This window comes from Rhea americana, unplaced genomic scaffold (genome assembly GCF_003343005.1).
Source record: "Rhea americana isolate MKP2758 unplaced genomic scaffold, rheAme1 scaffold_0, whole genome shotgun sequence".
In the NCBI taxonomy this organism is placed as follows: domain Eukaryota; kingdom Metazoa; phylum Chordata; class Aves; order Rheiformes; family Rheidae; genus Rhea; species Rhea americana.
Window position 1 is genome coordinate 2,510,723 of NW_028185037.1, and position 13,171 is coordinate 2,523,893.

The window sequence follows — 13,171 nt, forward strand, 5'->3', positions numbered from 1 at the left end:
CTGTTAGAAGAGTACATACTAATCAACATGCCAGCCACCTACTTGCTCACAGAGAGGAAGTGAAAGACCACAGTTCAGAGAAGTTTACAACTACAAGTCAGTTACATGGGCTGAATAAACCCTCCCTTCCCACTCCCTAGAAATTACCTCCTGCAATTTTAAGGAAGTCTTCACCTGTTGCCTTGTATACCTAATGGAAAAGAAAAAAGAACATATCATTGACTTGCTATTTGCACTCCTGCCAAGAAAAGGACTTCAAAGCCAGTATCACACACCTCAATGTATCGATTCCCCATGTGGTGCTTGTGTCTTTGTAGCGCTAGATCTCTATGCTCTTCACTTACGAACCTCACAAGAGCCTCCCCATTCCTCCTACCTTGGGCATTGAGACAGAGTGCAGCACCTCCTCTAGAAGATTTAAGTCAAACAAGGATTAGACTCAGTGACTGAAGCAGACAAAACACTACAAAGGCATGGATACATTCTCAGCTACTAACTTGGCGATATTTAGGCCTTTGAAGAATCTGGCTATGTCCTGGTCAGATGACTGCCATGGTAATCCTCTTGCTCGGATTACAGCATTATCATCCACAAGTTCCATCTTACTGCTGCAGGCACAGAAAAAGGAAATAACACAGAGAAAACAGTCTTCAGCGTCTGCCACACACAGAGCACTGCTCGTCATCCTTACTCCAGTCACAAACTTATGTCCATGCTCCACGGCTGCTGGGCAAGGCCAGAAGGTCCTGCCACAGCAGTGAAGGCTAAGAGCTGTCATGAGCCTAAATCACTGCAAATCTCTCCTATCATTCTGCCTACACCCTTCAGCAAACCTCTACCCTGTTAAGCCACCTCCTTCCCAACTACCCTTTCCCACTTCATCACATTTGCTCCTTGAGCTCTCATCTTCTTTAATATTTCCAAATTACACTCTGTTTCTGACATTTACCACTATTTTGTCCTTCTCCATTGTCTAAATAAGCAGTGGATTAAAACTACACACCTGCTCTTACAATTTCAGACAAATGGAATTTGAAGCAGAGCAGTTGTGGTCATAACTGAAGTCAGAGTTTCTTATTTGCACTGGCTTTTTACACTGTCACAATCACAAGCTAAGACCAAATTTCTTTTGGGGTTTAAATTATCTTTGGCAGAGGAGACTCCCACATGAAGACCTGTCCCTTAAAGATTCTTATTTAGGCCATCTCTATGCTGTTAGAGATTATTATAGCTACTGACTACACTGGCTGCTTAGCAAGGGAATAGCTCAGGCACAGAAAGCCAGTTTTAATTGGTCATTATCAGTCTCCTTTGTTCTCTGTGTTAAAAAGCATAGAACAAAACACTCAGGGCTGCCAAGGCTGCTGGTCTGGCTATTGTAAGGACAGGGTGTTGCCCAGAAGAGACTTTGGTTCAAGCAGTTGAAGTATCGTTCAGCAGCAGTGAAAGAGGACTCCCTTGTTCTATACTTTGCCTTAAAATACAGAACTGAGGGTGGGGAGAGGAATAAGACAAAGGTGTCACCTTTTCTGATAATATGCCTGTATAGAAACATTTCAAACAAAACATCAATTTCCACTGTCCCAAATAAGATGGGAATCTTTTACCTCACCCCAAGATTTCATTAGTAAAAAGGAAAAAAGTTTAGACCACCACTAAAACATAGCCTCCTGATCACTTGAACATTTTCAGCCAATATTGTTGCACTCTTTTCTTGCCACTTTTGGCTCAGAAATACCAGTATCATCTACCATTACCACAGTTCATTAATCTGGAAGAGGGAAGTCAGTCTTCATGCAAGACAGGAATCTAAATAAGATCAGTTTAACACCAGTCACTTGTGGTACTGCAGAGGAACTACCAAGCAATATTGCTGGGAAAAATCTGCGTTTAAAATATATAAAGCTTTATGTTTAAAACATGTTTGGGAAAAGGACAATTATAAATTGCAAAGTTTATGCAATTTACTGGTGGGGCTCTTGGCACAATATCTTCATGGAAGTGTCTTTCCCATACAAAATAATAGCTCCTGAATACACCATATGCTAGATTTCTCCTGCAATTTGTTTCAAAGTTAATACAGTTACTTCTGCAAAACACTTCAGCTCTTTGTTAATGGCACAGCATGCTTAGCACTCACTGAAAGCACTTATTAGCCAACCCAGAACTGCCAGTGGCTAGCAAACATCATCTAGACCTAGCAAGGAAAATGTCTTACAGCCAATGCAACTTTGTTCCCTTTCCTGAAGGAAGTACCTAATTTACTTCCACAAGCACAGCAAGATAAAGATACTTACCAAGGCCCACTTTCAAATTTGTAATTCACTCTTTCTGGATCTGAAAACCTGTGATCTATAAAATACAGTAGAAGTTATTTTCTTTTTCCTCAGCATACAAACCAGGCAGAAGAAAAACAAGCAAATACAGAAAATTCAGTCACTTACTGTATGGTTCAGATATTAGTGTTAAAATAATATTCCCCATATCTTCAACTTGGGAGGCTCCGTATGGAAGCGCTGGGCTGCTCTTGTCAAGATTTAAATCTTTATACTAGAGTTAAGTCAGTCATCACTGAATATATTTCTAATTGGCCTCTTGCTAGAGCAAGAAGCTTTCATGTTATCCTTGATACTAAGTCAGCTTCTCAGGGGAAGATATTTTCGTATCTTACCATTTTCATGCTGGGATACAACAGCTGATCTGGGTTAGCAGCTGACTTTGCCTCTAACTACTGCCACCTGCAGGAGCTCACTCCAGAAAGTGGCTGGGGACATGAGACCCCCAAATAAGGGCATTTAAATTTAATACGGTCATACATAATGTACAGCTATAAGAGATGCACTGTTGCATGGTCAGGACTGGAGTCTTGTTCTTTGTAATTAACGTCTTCCTTAATCTCCAGGGGAAGAAACAATAACTATAAACTCCAAAAATAAGATGATTTAGCAAATATTTTCTAAACAAATAAATTCAAGTGGAATAATACTGCTTTGACAAAATTTATGAGTGACACTCTCTCTAGATCTAGCCTATTAGCATAAAACTCAGGATGTAACTTTTTGAAGCATTATGAGAATCAGGCAAAAATGCACTGTTGTAGCTTAAACAAGAGATGGAACAGAACCTACAGCCCATATATTCTTCCCCCAGAGTGTTTTGGAGGGAATAGTGAGGATAAGATAGAGAATAGGAAATGCTCTGTCTCTTAGACAGGTTTGAGACTGACCAGATAAAAAGCCATGTCCCTAAGGGGAAAAAGTCTGATTTAAGCAGCACATCACTATCTTTTTTCATAAAATTTTTAATCGAGTTTACTGTGGTGCCTCTCCCTCTTCCTGTCATATCAACTCTGCTCTATAATCTCACAGTTCTGTAATGCTGAACTACTTGCAACTCTGCTGTCATTTATACAACCACTTTTTAAAAAGGCCTCTCCCCATCCCCTCCTTGAGGGCCAAAAGGATAAGGACAAGTACAGAATAAGTGAAATAGAAAGTAGGTTGGGAGCTGGACCTGCTTTGAAAGATTTGCCTCAGAATTTAGGGCAAACAAATCACATGCAACAACCCCCAAGCATAGTTTAGGAGACTCTACTCCTAGCACTTACGACAGTGAGGAACTTCTTCATTGCAATATCCCTCCCTAAGCCAAACACACAAGCTCATCTTCCCCCGGTGGGGAATAACTAAGCCACAGACACAGCCTCCCTTCACCCTTGCAAAGAAGGTGCCTAGTCAGCACCAGGCAGGTGATTCAGAGCACCTCATGGAGCAAGACACAGCAGCACTTCTCCTCCTTCCCCACCACCTTCCCCTGCAGCGCTCACAGCTACATGTGTGAGCTATGCACATGTGGGCATGCAGCCAGGTGCCACAGTTTAATTCCTACTTGCTGCACAAAAAAAAAAGAAAAAAAAATCACTAAAATCACTACAAGCAATCAGTCAAAGAGGGAAACACAGCAGTGTGAAGGGCAGGGAATTTTAAGTGAGGCTATTGCATGAGAAGGCAAACAAACTCCCCACAGCATTTTCTTCAGAAGACATTTTCATTGAAAGTATTGATCAAGAGGAGATAGCAGTTCCTTAAAAAAAAAAAAGCCCCAGTGCTGACAGAAGTGATGACCAAGAGTTCCAACTCTGGAGTCAGTTGTACCAAAGATCTCTGATATATAAATGCAGGAGGGGAGGAACAAATTCATCAACACTAATGGGGGGGGGAGCAGGAAAATCTCACACCTTTCCCTCCAGTTATCTGGAAGCAGGGATTTTTTTGTGAGATTGGAAAATTGACTGCTTTCTGCACATACAAAGGAACATCAACCAAGTGAAAACCTGAATTCTAATAATATATGGCTGTCTACATACAGGCAGACACCTATCATCTGAGGCACTGGAAATTCAGATACTTAAGCAAAAAAGCTGTTAAATGAACTTTAAGAAAATATCACCCACTCTATGAAGTGATAGCTCATACATGTTTGTGCACACAAGCACATATTATATTTAAGTTAGCTTTCTCCTACACAAATTGGAAAGTTGATTCCAGTGGATAAGTCACATTTAAAGTGTTAGAAATCAAGGACAGCTGCTAAGCTCCTATATGGAATATATAAAGCATGGGTGTGTGTTAAGTGAAGCAAAAGGCAAAAGATGCACCCAAATGAACCAGGACAGTGAACAAAACTCCTCAAGTCCTGCTGCTCAGCTGCGGTACCACCTTCTTCCACAGCATGCTGCAAGCTAGTAAACCAGAGTGGGGAGGAAACACATTCAACATCAGGTTCATCTACTTGTACAGGGAAGTTTCTAACACACATCCTCAGGCTCTTCACTGCAGTTTAACCTGATGCTGGTGTCTTCTAAGCCACCTTCTTCCCACACACAGTTTCTTCCATTTCTGAGCCTCAACGCCTCTCCCAACTGAGGCAAAGGGAAAACTGAACATCAGCCACGTAACTTGCCATCAGGCATGGGAGATATGACATGAACTACTATTAAAATTATGTTCTTCATGAATGCTCTTTCCTCTTTGGTTTGTCTTAGGTCTCAGGCAGATTACATCTTTTTAAATACTATTTTGTATAAAGGGAATCTGATATCACCTGGTTCCTGGATACTACCACAAGAAATGTGAACAGAGGTATAAGATGTTCTGGTAATGGCCATTAATGGGTTTTTGATAGCCAGACAAGTATTATTAGTTATGACTGCTCCGTATCACAATTTAAGACACAGGTTAACAAGTAAGTTTCAGTTTTGTACCATTCAGATCTTACAGAGCACAAAAATTGCTCAAGATTCCTGGGTTTCTACTAAAGACACCCAGCAGATATTCCTAGTGAGGAGCTATCCTTACAAACCAAGTTCATAAGGGAGCAAAGCAAAAACCAAATTCTGAAGGAAGCAAGAGCTATTTGCCATGTAATGGCTTCTGCATGCCCAATCTTGAGGCAAAGGATGAGTCTTCTGCAGACTGAGTTACAGGATAGTCATGCAAGCTTTGTTCACTCCACCCTGAAGGCATTCACAGCAGTGAGAACTGGCTCAACAAGCTTTGCAAATTAAGTGCAGCAAGTGCGGGAGGTACAGCCAGTGCAAAAAGAACAACGTTGCTTCTTTTGTATACTTACACATGCTTAAAGAGACTTCAGACTCAAGTTCCTTTGCAGGAACATAATCACCTCTCCCAAATTTTGTTACTTGGGATTTCTTGCAATTGCCCTGCTGTCTCTTCCCTTCCGCTATACTGACTGAAGAAAGTCTGCCGCAAGACCTTTTCCTATGCTAAAAACACTGAAAACTTATCTGAGTGCTGCTGCTTCCTAGTGAAAAGTTAAAACTAGTCTCAGTTTCTCCTTCATCTCTCAAGATGAAGGAAAGATACTGAAGATATTTTAAATGTTTCCTTACCTTGTATTAAAAGATGATTAGTGACTTACATAGAACTTATTTCTTGGAGGTGGTGGCAGGGGGGAACAAAGCTTTCACCTGAGCTCTTTCATTTGGAGCAGACAATTTCAGGTAGTTTGCTAGAAAAATCCCTGAAATACTTTCTAAAGGAAAAATAAGCCAGCTAATTTAGCACAATATCTCCGTTTTTTCCTCAGAGAGCTTGACTTCTTTGCAAGAAATATACTACCAGGCATCAACTATTCAGTGCTTTACACATTGGAGTACACATCTTGAATGATTGTCATAGGAAATTGTTTCCCCTGATTGTCAGGGGCAGTGGAGTAGGTTCTACATTACCCTCCTTTTGTTGTTTAATCAAATGCTACCAGTCAAAATAAAAGCCTTTGGAAGTTATACCCAGTTTTCCCTTATCAGCTCCTTCATAGGAGCAATAATCATTCAGAGGAAATTTGAGTGGCATCTCACATGTGGGGACACTGAGACAGAAGGACAAGCCGGGATGTGGGCCAAATCATTCAACTCCTGCAGCTGCCACCATTTATCAATCGCAGCTCTAGTCAGTATGCTACTCCTAAACCAGAGTCTACTTTTCCCTACCTAATTAATGCTAACTGACCTAGCCTAGGACTTTTTTGCCCAGTACAAAGGAATTTTGGAAGATTTCCATCATGCAGCCCCTTTAACTGTAAAGATTTTAATTGTGCAAGAGCAAGAAATCAGAGATTCTGTGCACTAATCTGCAGCTTTGTTTCACCCTACTTCATTTGTTTCCAGCTTGTGTTTTTCCCTTAGCATATCTCCTTCAAATCCACCTTCCTTTTCATTTAAAGTTTGCTTCCCCTTACCACATAACTATTTTAGAAGGAAACTAGTTGTTCCACTTAAAAACCTACACACAAAATTGCTTAAACTAATCTTAATCAGCTTCAACAAAACTTATCACAAGCATCATATGCATGTCCAGACTCTCCAAATGCAATTACAACTCATACAACTTCTGATACTGAGGAGATTAAGTTGGTAAATTTGAACAAGGTGAGGGAAAAAAAAAAGTTATCATACTTGGCAGGAGAAGACAAGATTTTACCTTTTCAGTCACTGCATGTTTCTCCTATGTGTTAGGAAACACTCTTGAACAGTATGGGACACAAACAGTTAGTATTTCATCCATGTTCCATGAACAGAGCAAGTTTACAAATAAAAGCATCAAGAGTTACAATCTTTGTGGCCTGTCCTATTTTAAGAACAGAATAAAGTTATTTTTATACCTAAAGAGAAGGGTGTCAGATTCTGAACTCAGACTTAAGTTGAAACCATTTCGATAGGTTGTCCTAGTCTTCAGGAACCTGGAAGAAATACTATTTGCAACTGCCAACTGCAAAGGTAGATATATTAGGGAAAAAATAGATAAGTGAAGCTGCAAGCACTACATCACCAAATCCAACTCAGAACAGATCTAAGTTAACACTTCAGCTAGATATAAGCTTAACATAAGGTCAGCCATTGCTCAAATTAAACCCTTCCCCAGCACTATTATTCTATCATTTGTCTTCACCAGAAGTGTCATTCTGTCTCCTGCACCACTGCCTCCTTTTCTGAACATGGTCAAAAAAAAAAAAAAAAAAGAAAAAAGTCACTTTCAGAAGGTACTGACACTTTTGGGGCTTCCTGTCAGTCACGGAGCACAGGCTGATGTGCTCCCATCTCCTAGCAGGCAGAGAGCAGTCTGTAACCTCTGTGACCAGTGACAGCTCAGGTGCTTGCAGCTATATAGGTGTTTCTGCAGTGGCAAGATGTACATCAGCCATTCATACAGGTAGAGAGCAGAGGCATCTCAAACAGCTGCAGTATCCCATTGACTTTACCATCTCCAGCTCATGTTTCCTATCAAAGAATCCCTAGACAGTGTATTAAGCTTCTCAATCACAATTTAAGATGTCTCCATCATCTGGTTCTAAACTATGCAACAGAAATACCTATTTAACTTTCCTGCACACTACACATCAGACTGGATTTCTAGGAATACTACTTTCCTTCATAGTAGATTCCTTCATAGTAGGAAAGAGGTCTCTTAACTTGCAGATGGGAAAGAAGAGTAGACAGCCTTACGGTGTAAGAGAAATAGTAAGTTTTAATAAAAAAGATTACTCAGATGTGCAGCAGAGCATAAAATAACAGGTACAAAACCTCAGCAATACAGCCAAGGCAAGGCTTGGAGACTAAGACTGAACTATTTCTGGTGACAGACTTCTCTGAGTCAACAGAAAAATGCAGCCTTCCAATGGCAACCACTCTACAGACACCATAAACTAGCCAAACATAGAAAAATGATTAATGACAACTAAAATTATTCTCAAATTCCTTTATCCTGCTTCCTAGATGTTTTTGTGGTCACTCTTTCAATAGGGAAGTCAAGTGTTTTCCATTTTTGTGAGCAGGTTTGAGACAAGGACTGGAGCCTGTGGCAAGAAGAGGGGCTGCAAGGGAAGCACAGAGTACCAGTGGCACCCAGAGTCATTTACAGCACCAGTCTCACCTCTGGGAGCTGTATGTAGTATGCAAACAAAACTGAACTAGAACTAGTAAAGAACCAGACAAGACTAGGCTATAGACTACCTAAGCCCATTTTGAAAGCAACTGTAGACATCTGTGCCACTGAAAGAGGCCACAGGATACTGACAGCATATTATTGCCATCCCTACCTCACACCAACATCTAACAGGTACAGCCTGCACTGTACTGAGGCTGGATACTACATATACAACAGCACTCCTGTCTTAGGTCCACTCTGGAATCAAGTTTTACTACTGTTCCACTTCAAGGACATTCTCCCCCCAATTTAAGATGGAAAGCTCTCCTCATACTTACCCCGAAATCTAAATCAACTCATGCAATAAGCAGCCCTGCAACTTTAATATTAGGATTCACATTATTTGAATAAACATGTGCTACTTTGAACTTTAAGAGACAGAACTATGAAGACAAGGAAGAAAGTATACAAGAGTTACAGGGTTTTTCCATGGCATCACGTACCTTCTTATGGCTTTTTTAAACCTTTATCATCATGAGAATGCTCAATACAGTTTGAGTTACTCATTAAAGTTATACTATCTTAAAACATATGTTACAAGCTCACATCCATCTTTGAATTCAGTCAGAGCTATAACAATAGGAGATATCATCACTGTTAAAAGGATACATTCTGTCATGGCTGCAACATCAAGTTTACTAATGTCAGGTGAGCCAGGGCAACACTTCTTGAACTCTTTTCGCAAGTCAAAAAAGGAGTAGAAGCATTCAGGCAATAAAATATTCTGTAAAAGAATAAGATAACTACTGTCAGCTATGATGAATTTCCTCTTTCTCTTTAGATACCAAACTTTCTAATGATTTCTTTCAAGTAGATAAAAAATAAACAGCCTGTGCTACAGAGAAGCTCACATGGCTCCTCTTAGCCATTTAAGCACGTTTATCAACATTTTTTGCTTAGTTTCCTCTCTAGATGGTTTAAAACAAAATGTGCTTTTCCACTGCCAGAGAAACACTTTCTATTATTACTGGTGCCTCAGATCCAATATATATGTAGGAGAGCAAATAAGTGTTATTGCAACATTTATCATCAATTCTTGATTCCATTTTTAACTGAAAAGAGCCAGAGGGCACTCAGTTCAGTTTGAGCCAAGCAAATTTTGCAAGACAAGCAAGAGATATTTTGGTTTAGAGACAAGGCTGAGTTTCCAGAGCATAGTCACACTTCAAATATTTATTCTCTACATATAATTAAAAAAACCACACACACAGAGCTGAGCACATAGGTTTGATACAGTATAAAAGGTTGTCTGTCCATGCCTGATAACTGCATTAATCACAATCTATGAAGCCAAGAGTAAGTTACATAACTCATTGCAAATAAGTGCCAGTAAAACCTTTTTGCCCCACCACTACACCTACCACACACTTTAATTTAAGCGGACTGGCTGGGACGGGGGGGGAGGAGGGGGGGATTAGAAGACTTGTAAGGACTCTGAATTAAAACAACCCCCCTCTCCTTCAATTATTTCTTCATCCCAGGTGTCCTGATCTACAGCTTAGCATTCTATTTGGTTGATGATGCCCTCCAGCTGCTCTCTAGACTTGAAGCTCCATTTCTGTGATTTAATGACTAGTTATAGCACCCTGACATTACAATAGAATGAGAGGACACATGGATGTACATTTAGGAAGCCCTAAGAAAGGAGTTTAGGTTTAAAACAAGTTCTGCTTTGAAAAATATTAGAGCTTATCTTAGCATATGGACAGGTGCATTAGGCAAATTATACCCTTTAAAGGCAAACTTAGGAAAACACAGGTGTACTTGCCAAGACTTCCTGCTCTAGTTTTAGCATGGCTATTTTTCTTCTCCCATGAGAGATCAAGTTCTGTTCTTACTGAAACTCAGTTGAAACAGTTTATGCTGATTCATTCTCTGAATACTGTGAACTGTGAGACAGTCTCAAACTGGGCATCTCAAAAAAAGTAGAAAGAAAAAAAAAACATTTACAAGAGCCTAGACTTCTGCAGATCTGAGTTTTAGTTATTTTTCCCCCTTGAACCTCAGTGTTTGAGGACTGACCAAACAGCTACTACAGGTCTCACGAGCATCTAGTTTATCTAATCTATAGGCAGCACACAGCAAATTTTAAATTAATACTTTGTCCTGAAACAGCAACAGAAGGTTTCAGTGAAGATTTGATTCCTATCAGTGGCACTGTGGTGATGCATGCAGAAATGGTTCCCTATCTTTGAGGTCAAACAAACTTAAATAAGAGTAATTGTAAGAATTGTCCTTTCTTTCAACTGCATTGTTTAACTGCATGGAGAAGCTAACTGCATAAAACAGACTTTCTTTTCATTTATAACAGGTAACGATCTGTTTCTTCATCTTCTCCCAGCCACCTTATAGTCTCTTAGACAAAGTTACATGTTCACAAGATGAGAAGTTAGTTACTTCACTGCAAATTATGCTCATAGTTTCTCTACTAATGCTTCAAAGGTAGAATACAGCATCAACAAATATTAAAAGCAACTCATTTGATACCAGTTTATAACAGCACAGACTTGCAGCATTTCACCTCCAAAGACAAAGCAGCAGAATGACTGGTACATATCAGCTGAGGAAACCCCAGCAGATTGCAAACCAGTGCAGGCTCACAGCAAATCACAGGCCAGGGTTTTACTAGCATTGGGGCAGTTATTTCATGACAAGAAGCTCAGCACATCGCTGCAACTCTATCACTAATGAGAAGTGGGCAGGAGCTCACAACACTGTTAGTGATTTGGCAACTCTAAAGTTATAGAAAACTCTAGACATAGGACTAGTCATCACTCATGGCCACTGTTCAGCTCCTTACAAATACGAGCACCGCCCTCGGAGCGCCAACTAAATACACAGAGATTGAAAGTTGCTGAATCCAAGGGGAATGTAAAGTTGCAAAAGGCAGCTTATGATTAAGGTGGTTGTTTTGCAGCCTTTTCAAATCTCCATTTGTTAACCCACTGTAGCTATTACAGTAGTATAATATGTGAAAGCTTAGGAGCAATGCATTAACAGAATAGTCTCTCAAACACTTAATGAGAGAGAGTCCTACTTCATATTTAACTTAAAAGGGCACCTCGAGGCTGCATAAGCACAGGGCATTTCTATGCCTTTCACATGGACGGGCCCTTAAGTCTAGTAAGGCTACTGACTGATGAGCAATGTCCAAATTACAGATCTGCAAAACCGCCCTCACATTATGCGTTTTAACAAAGTTTCTGTTTTCTTGCAAAGTTGATCGAGTACAGTAAGAGTAGCCAAATTTGAAGTTACCACCACATACCTTTTTGGAAGCTTCAGGATGCAGAACTTGCCTGATGTGCAGCTGTCCATCAGTACAGAAACAGAAGGAAGTACCTACACCAATATTCAGCTCATTGCTCACAGACTGATTAAACTGAAAGCAGGAAGAACAAGAGGTACATATAGAATGGAAATCAGAGTTGTTGCAATAGTCAGTGTCATCATTTAGTACATTATTCCCAGACACAGAGCTGCAATTTCTCCTTTACAAGCCTAGAACTTCACTCCATAATTTTTTTTAAAAGTAGCTAAGGACACGGTAACTTACATGATGGCCCATCTCCAGAAGGAAATGCCACTTCTCCCCATTCCTAGGGATGTACCCATGCAGACAGCCCACCTCACAAAACATCTCCTACTACAGGGCCTTGGCAGAGCTCTGCAAGGAGACCCAAAGCCGGTGCAGGGAGCTGGGGGAGCCTGTGCACAGGAGCCTCTCGGAGCGCCCCAGCACGCTGGGAAGGAGGAAGGCTTTCAGCCCCACCTTCACTACGAACTGCTCTCCTGCCTGCTTACTTAGGGGCTTCAGTACACCTCCCTTCTTGCCAAAAGTGATGCGCTGCTACAAACCTTACGAGCGAGGCCTGCCAGTACCCTGCCTTTACAAGGGACGCGTAGGGGCTAAGCCTCCACCCCGACGCTAGTCAAGGCTCACCCTCGGCTGCGACCCGGGCTCCGGCACAGCAGCAGAGCGCACCGGGAGGACGCCGGCTCAGATCTGCCTCCGAGTCCAGTCCCACTGCCTAGAGACGACGGGCCGGGCAAGCGGGGAGCCCCGTCCCCGTCCCCCCGAGGCTGCCGCGGGGCCAGGCCACACACAGCTCCCCGGGGACCGGGATCCAGCATGGTGTCACCTGTCTCAGCGCCTGCTCCAGCGGCGGGGCCAGCGCCAGGCTCTCCGCGTCCACCTTGGTGGCCTCCTGGCACTCGGCCGTCAGCTCGGGGCGGTCAGGCCGGACCAGCACGTCGTGCGGGGGCCCCAGCTCCAGAGAAAGCAGAGGAGGGCCGAGTGAGCGCCCGGGCGCGGGTGCCCCGCGGCGGGCCCGGCCCGGGGCGCTCCCTCCTCCTCGCGGGAAATACCTCCTTGCGCCTCAGGTCCACCACTTGCCACAGGAGCCGCAGCAGCTCCCGCTCGTCCGAGCCCAGCCTGGCCCCGCCGGCGCCCGCCGTGGTCGCGAAGAGGAGCACCAGGTAGTCAGGAGCCGCCGTCATGGTGCCGCCGGCCCGGGGCGGCGGGAGAGGGAGAGGGGGGAGAGACACAAAGAGGCCAGAGGCGGCCCCCGCCCGAGGGGCGCACGGCGGCCCCTCGCTCGCTCGCTGCCCGGCTGGGGCTGGGGCTGGGGCGGCGGCGGCCGGGCAGGCGCGCAATGGCCGCGGGC

The 13,171-nt window shown here is 42.6% G+C and overlaps 1 protein-coding gene across 1 annotated transcript in view; it reads right to left on the reverse strand.

The window, feature by feature from the left end:
* The window catches only part of ESRP1 (epithelial splicing regulatory protein 1), a 30,088-nt gene extending 16,952 nt beyond the window's left edge, over positions 1-13,136 (reverse strand). The window contains exons 1-9 of the mRNA XM_085301641.1: positions 12,873-13,136; positions 12,647-12,775; positions 11,773-11,886; positions 9,114-9,228; positions 2,445-2,543; positions 2,298-2,352; positions 498-608; positions 276-408; positions 148-190 (exon numbers count right to left, since the gene is read on the reverse strand). Coding sequence (XP_085157767.1) covers positions 148-190; positions 276-408; positions 498-608; positions 2,298-2,352; positions 2,445-2,543; positions 9,114-9,228; positions 11,773-11,886; positions 12,647-12,775; positions 12,873-13,004 — 931 coding nt within the window. The 5' untranslated portion in view covers positions 13,005-13,136. The remainder of the gene's footprint in view (positions 1-147; positions 191-275; positions 409-497; positions 609-2,297; positions 2,353-2,444; positions 2,544-9,113; positions 9,229-11,772; positions 11,887-12,646; positions 12,776-12,872) is intronic.
* Positions 13,137-13,171: the final 35 nt, after the last annotated feature.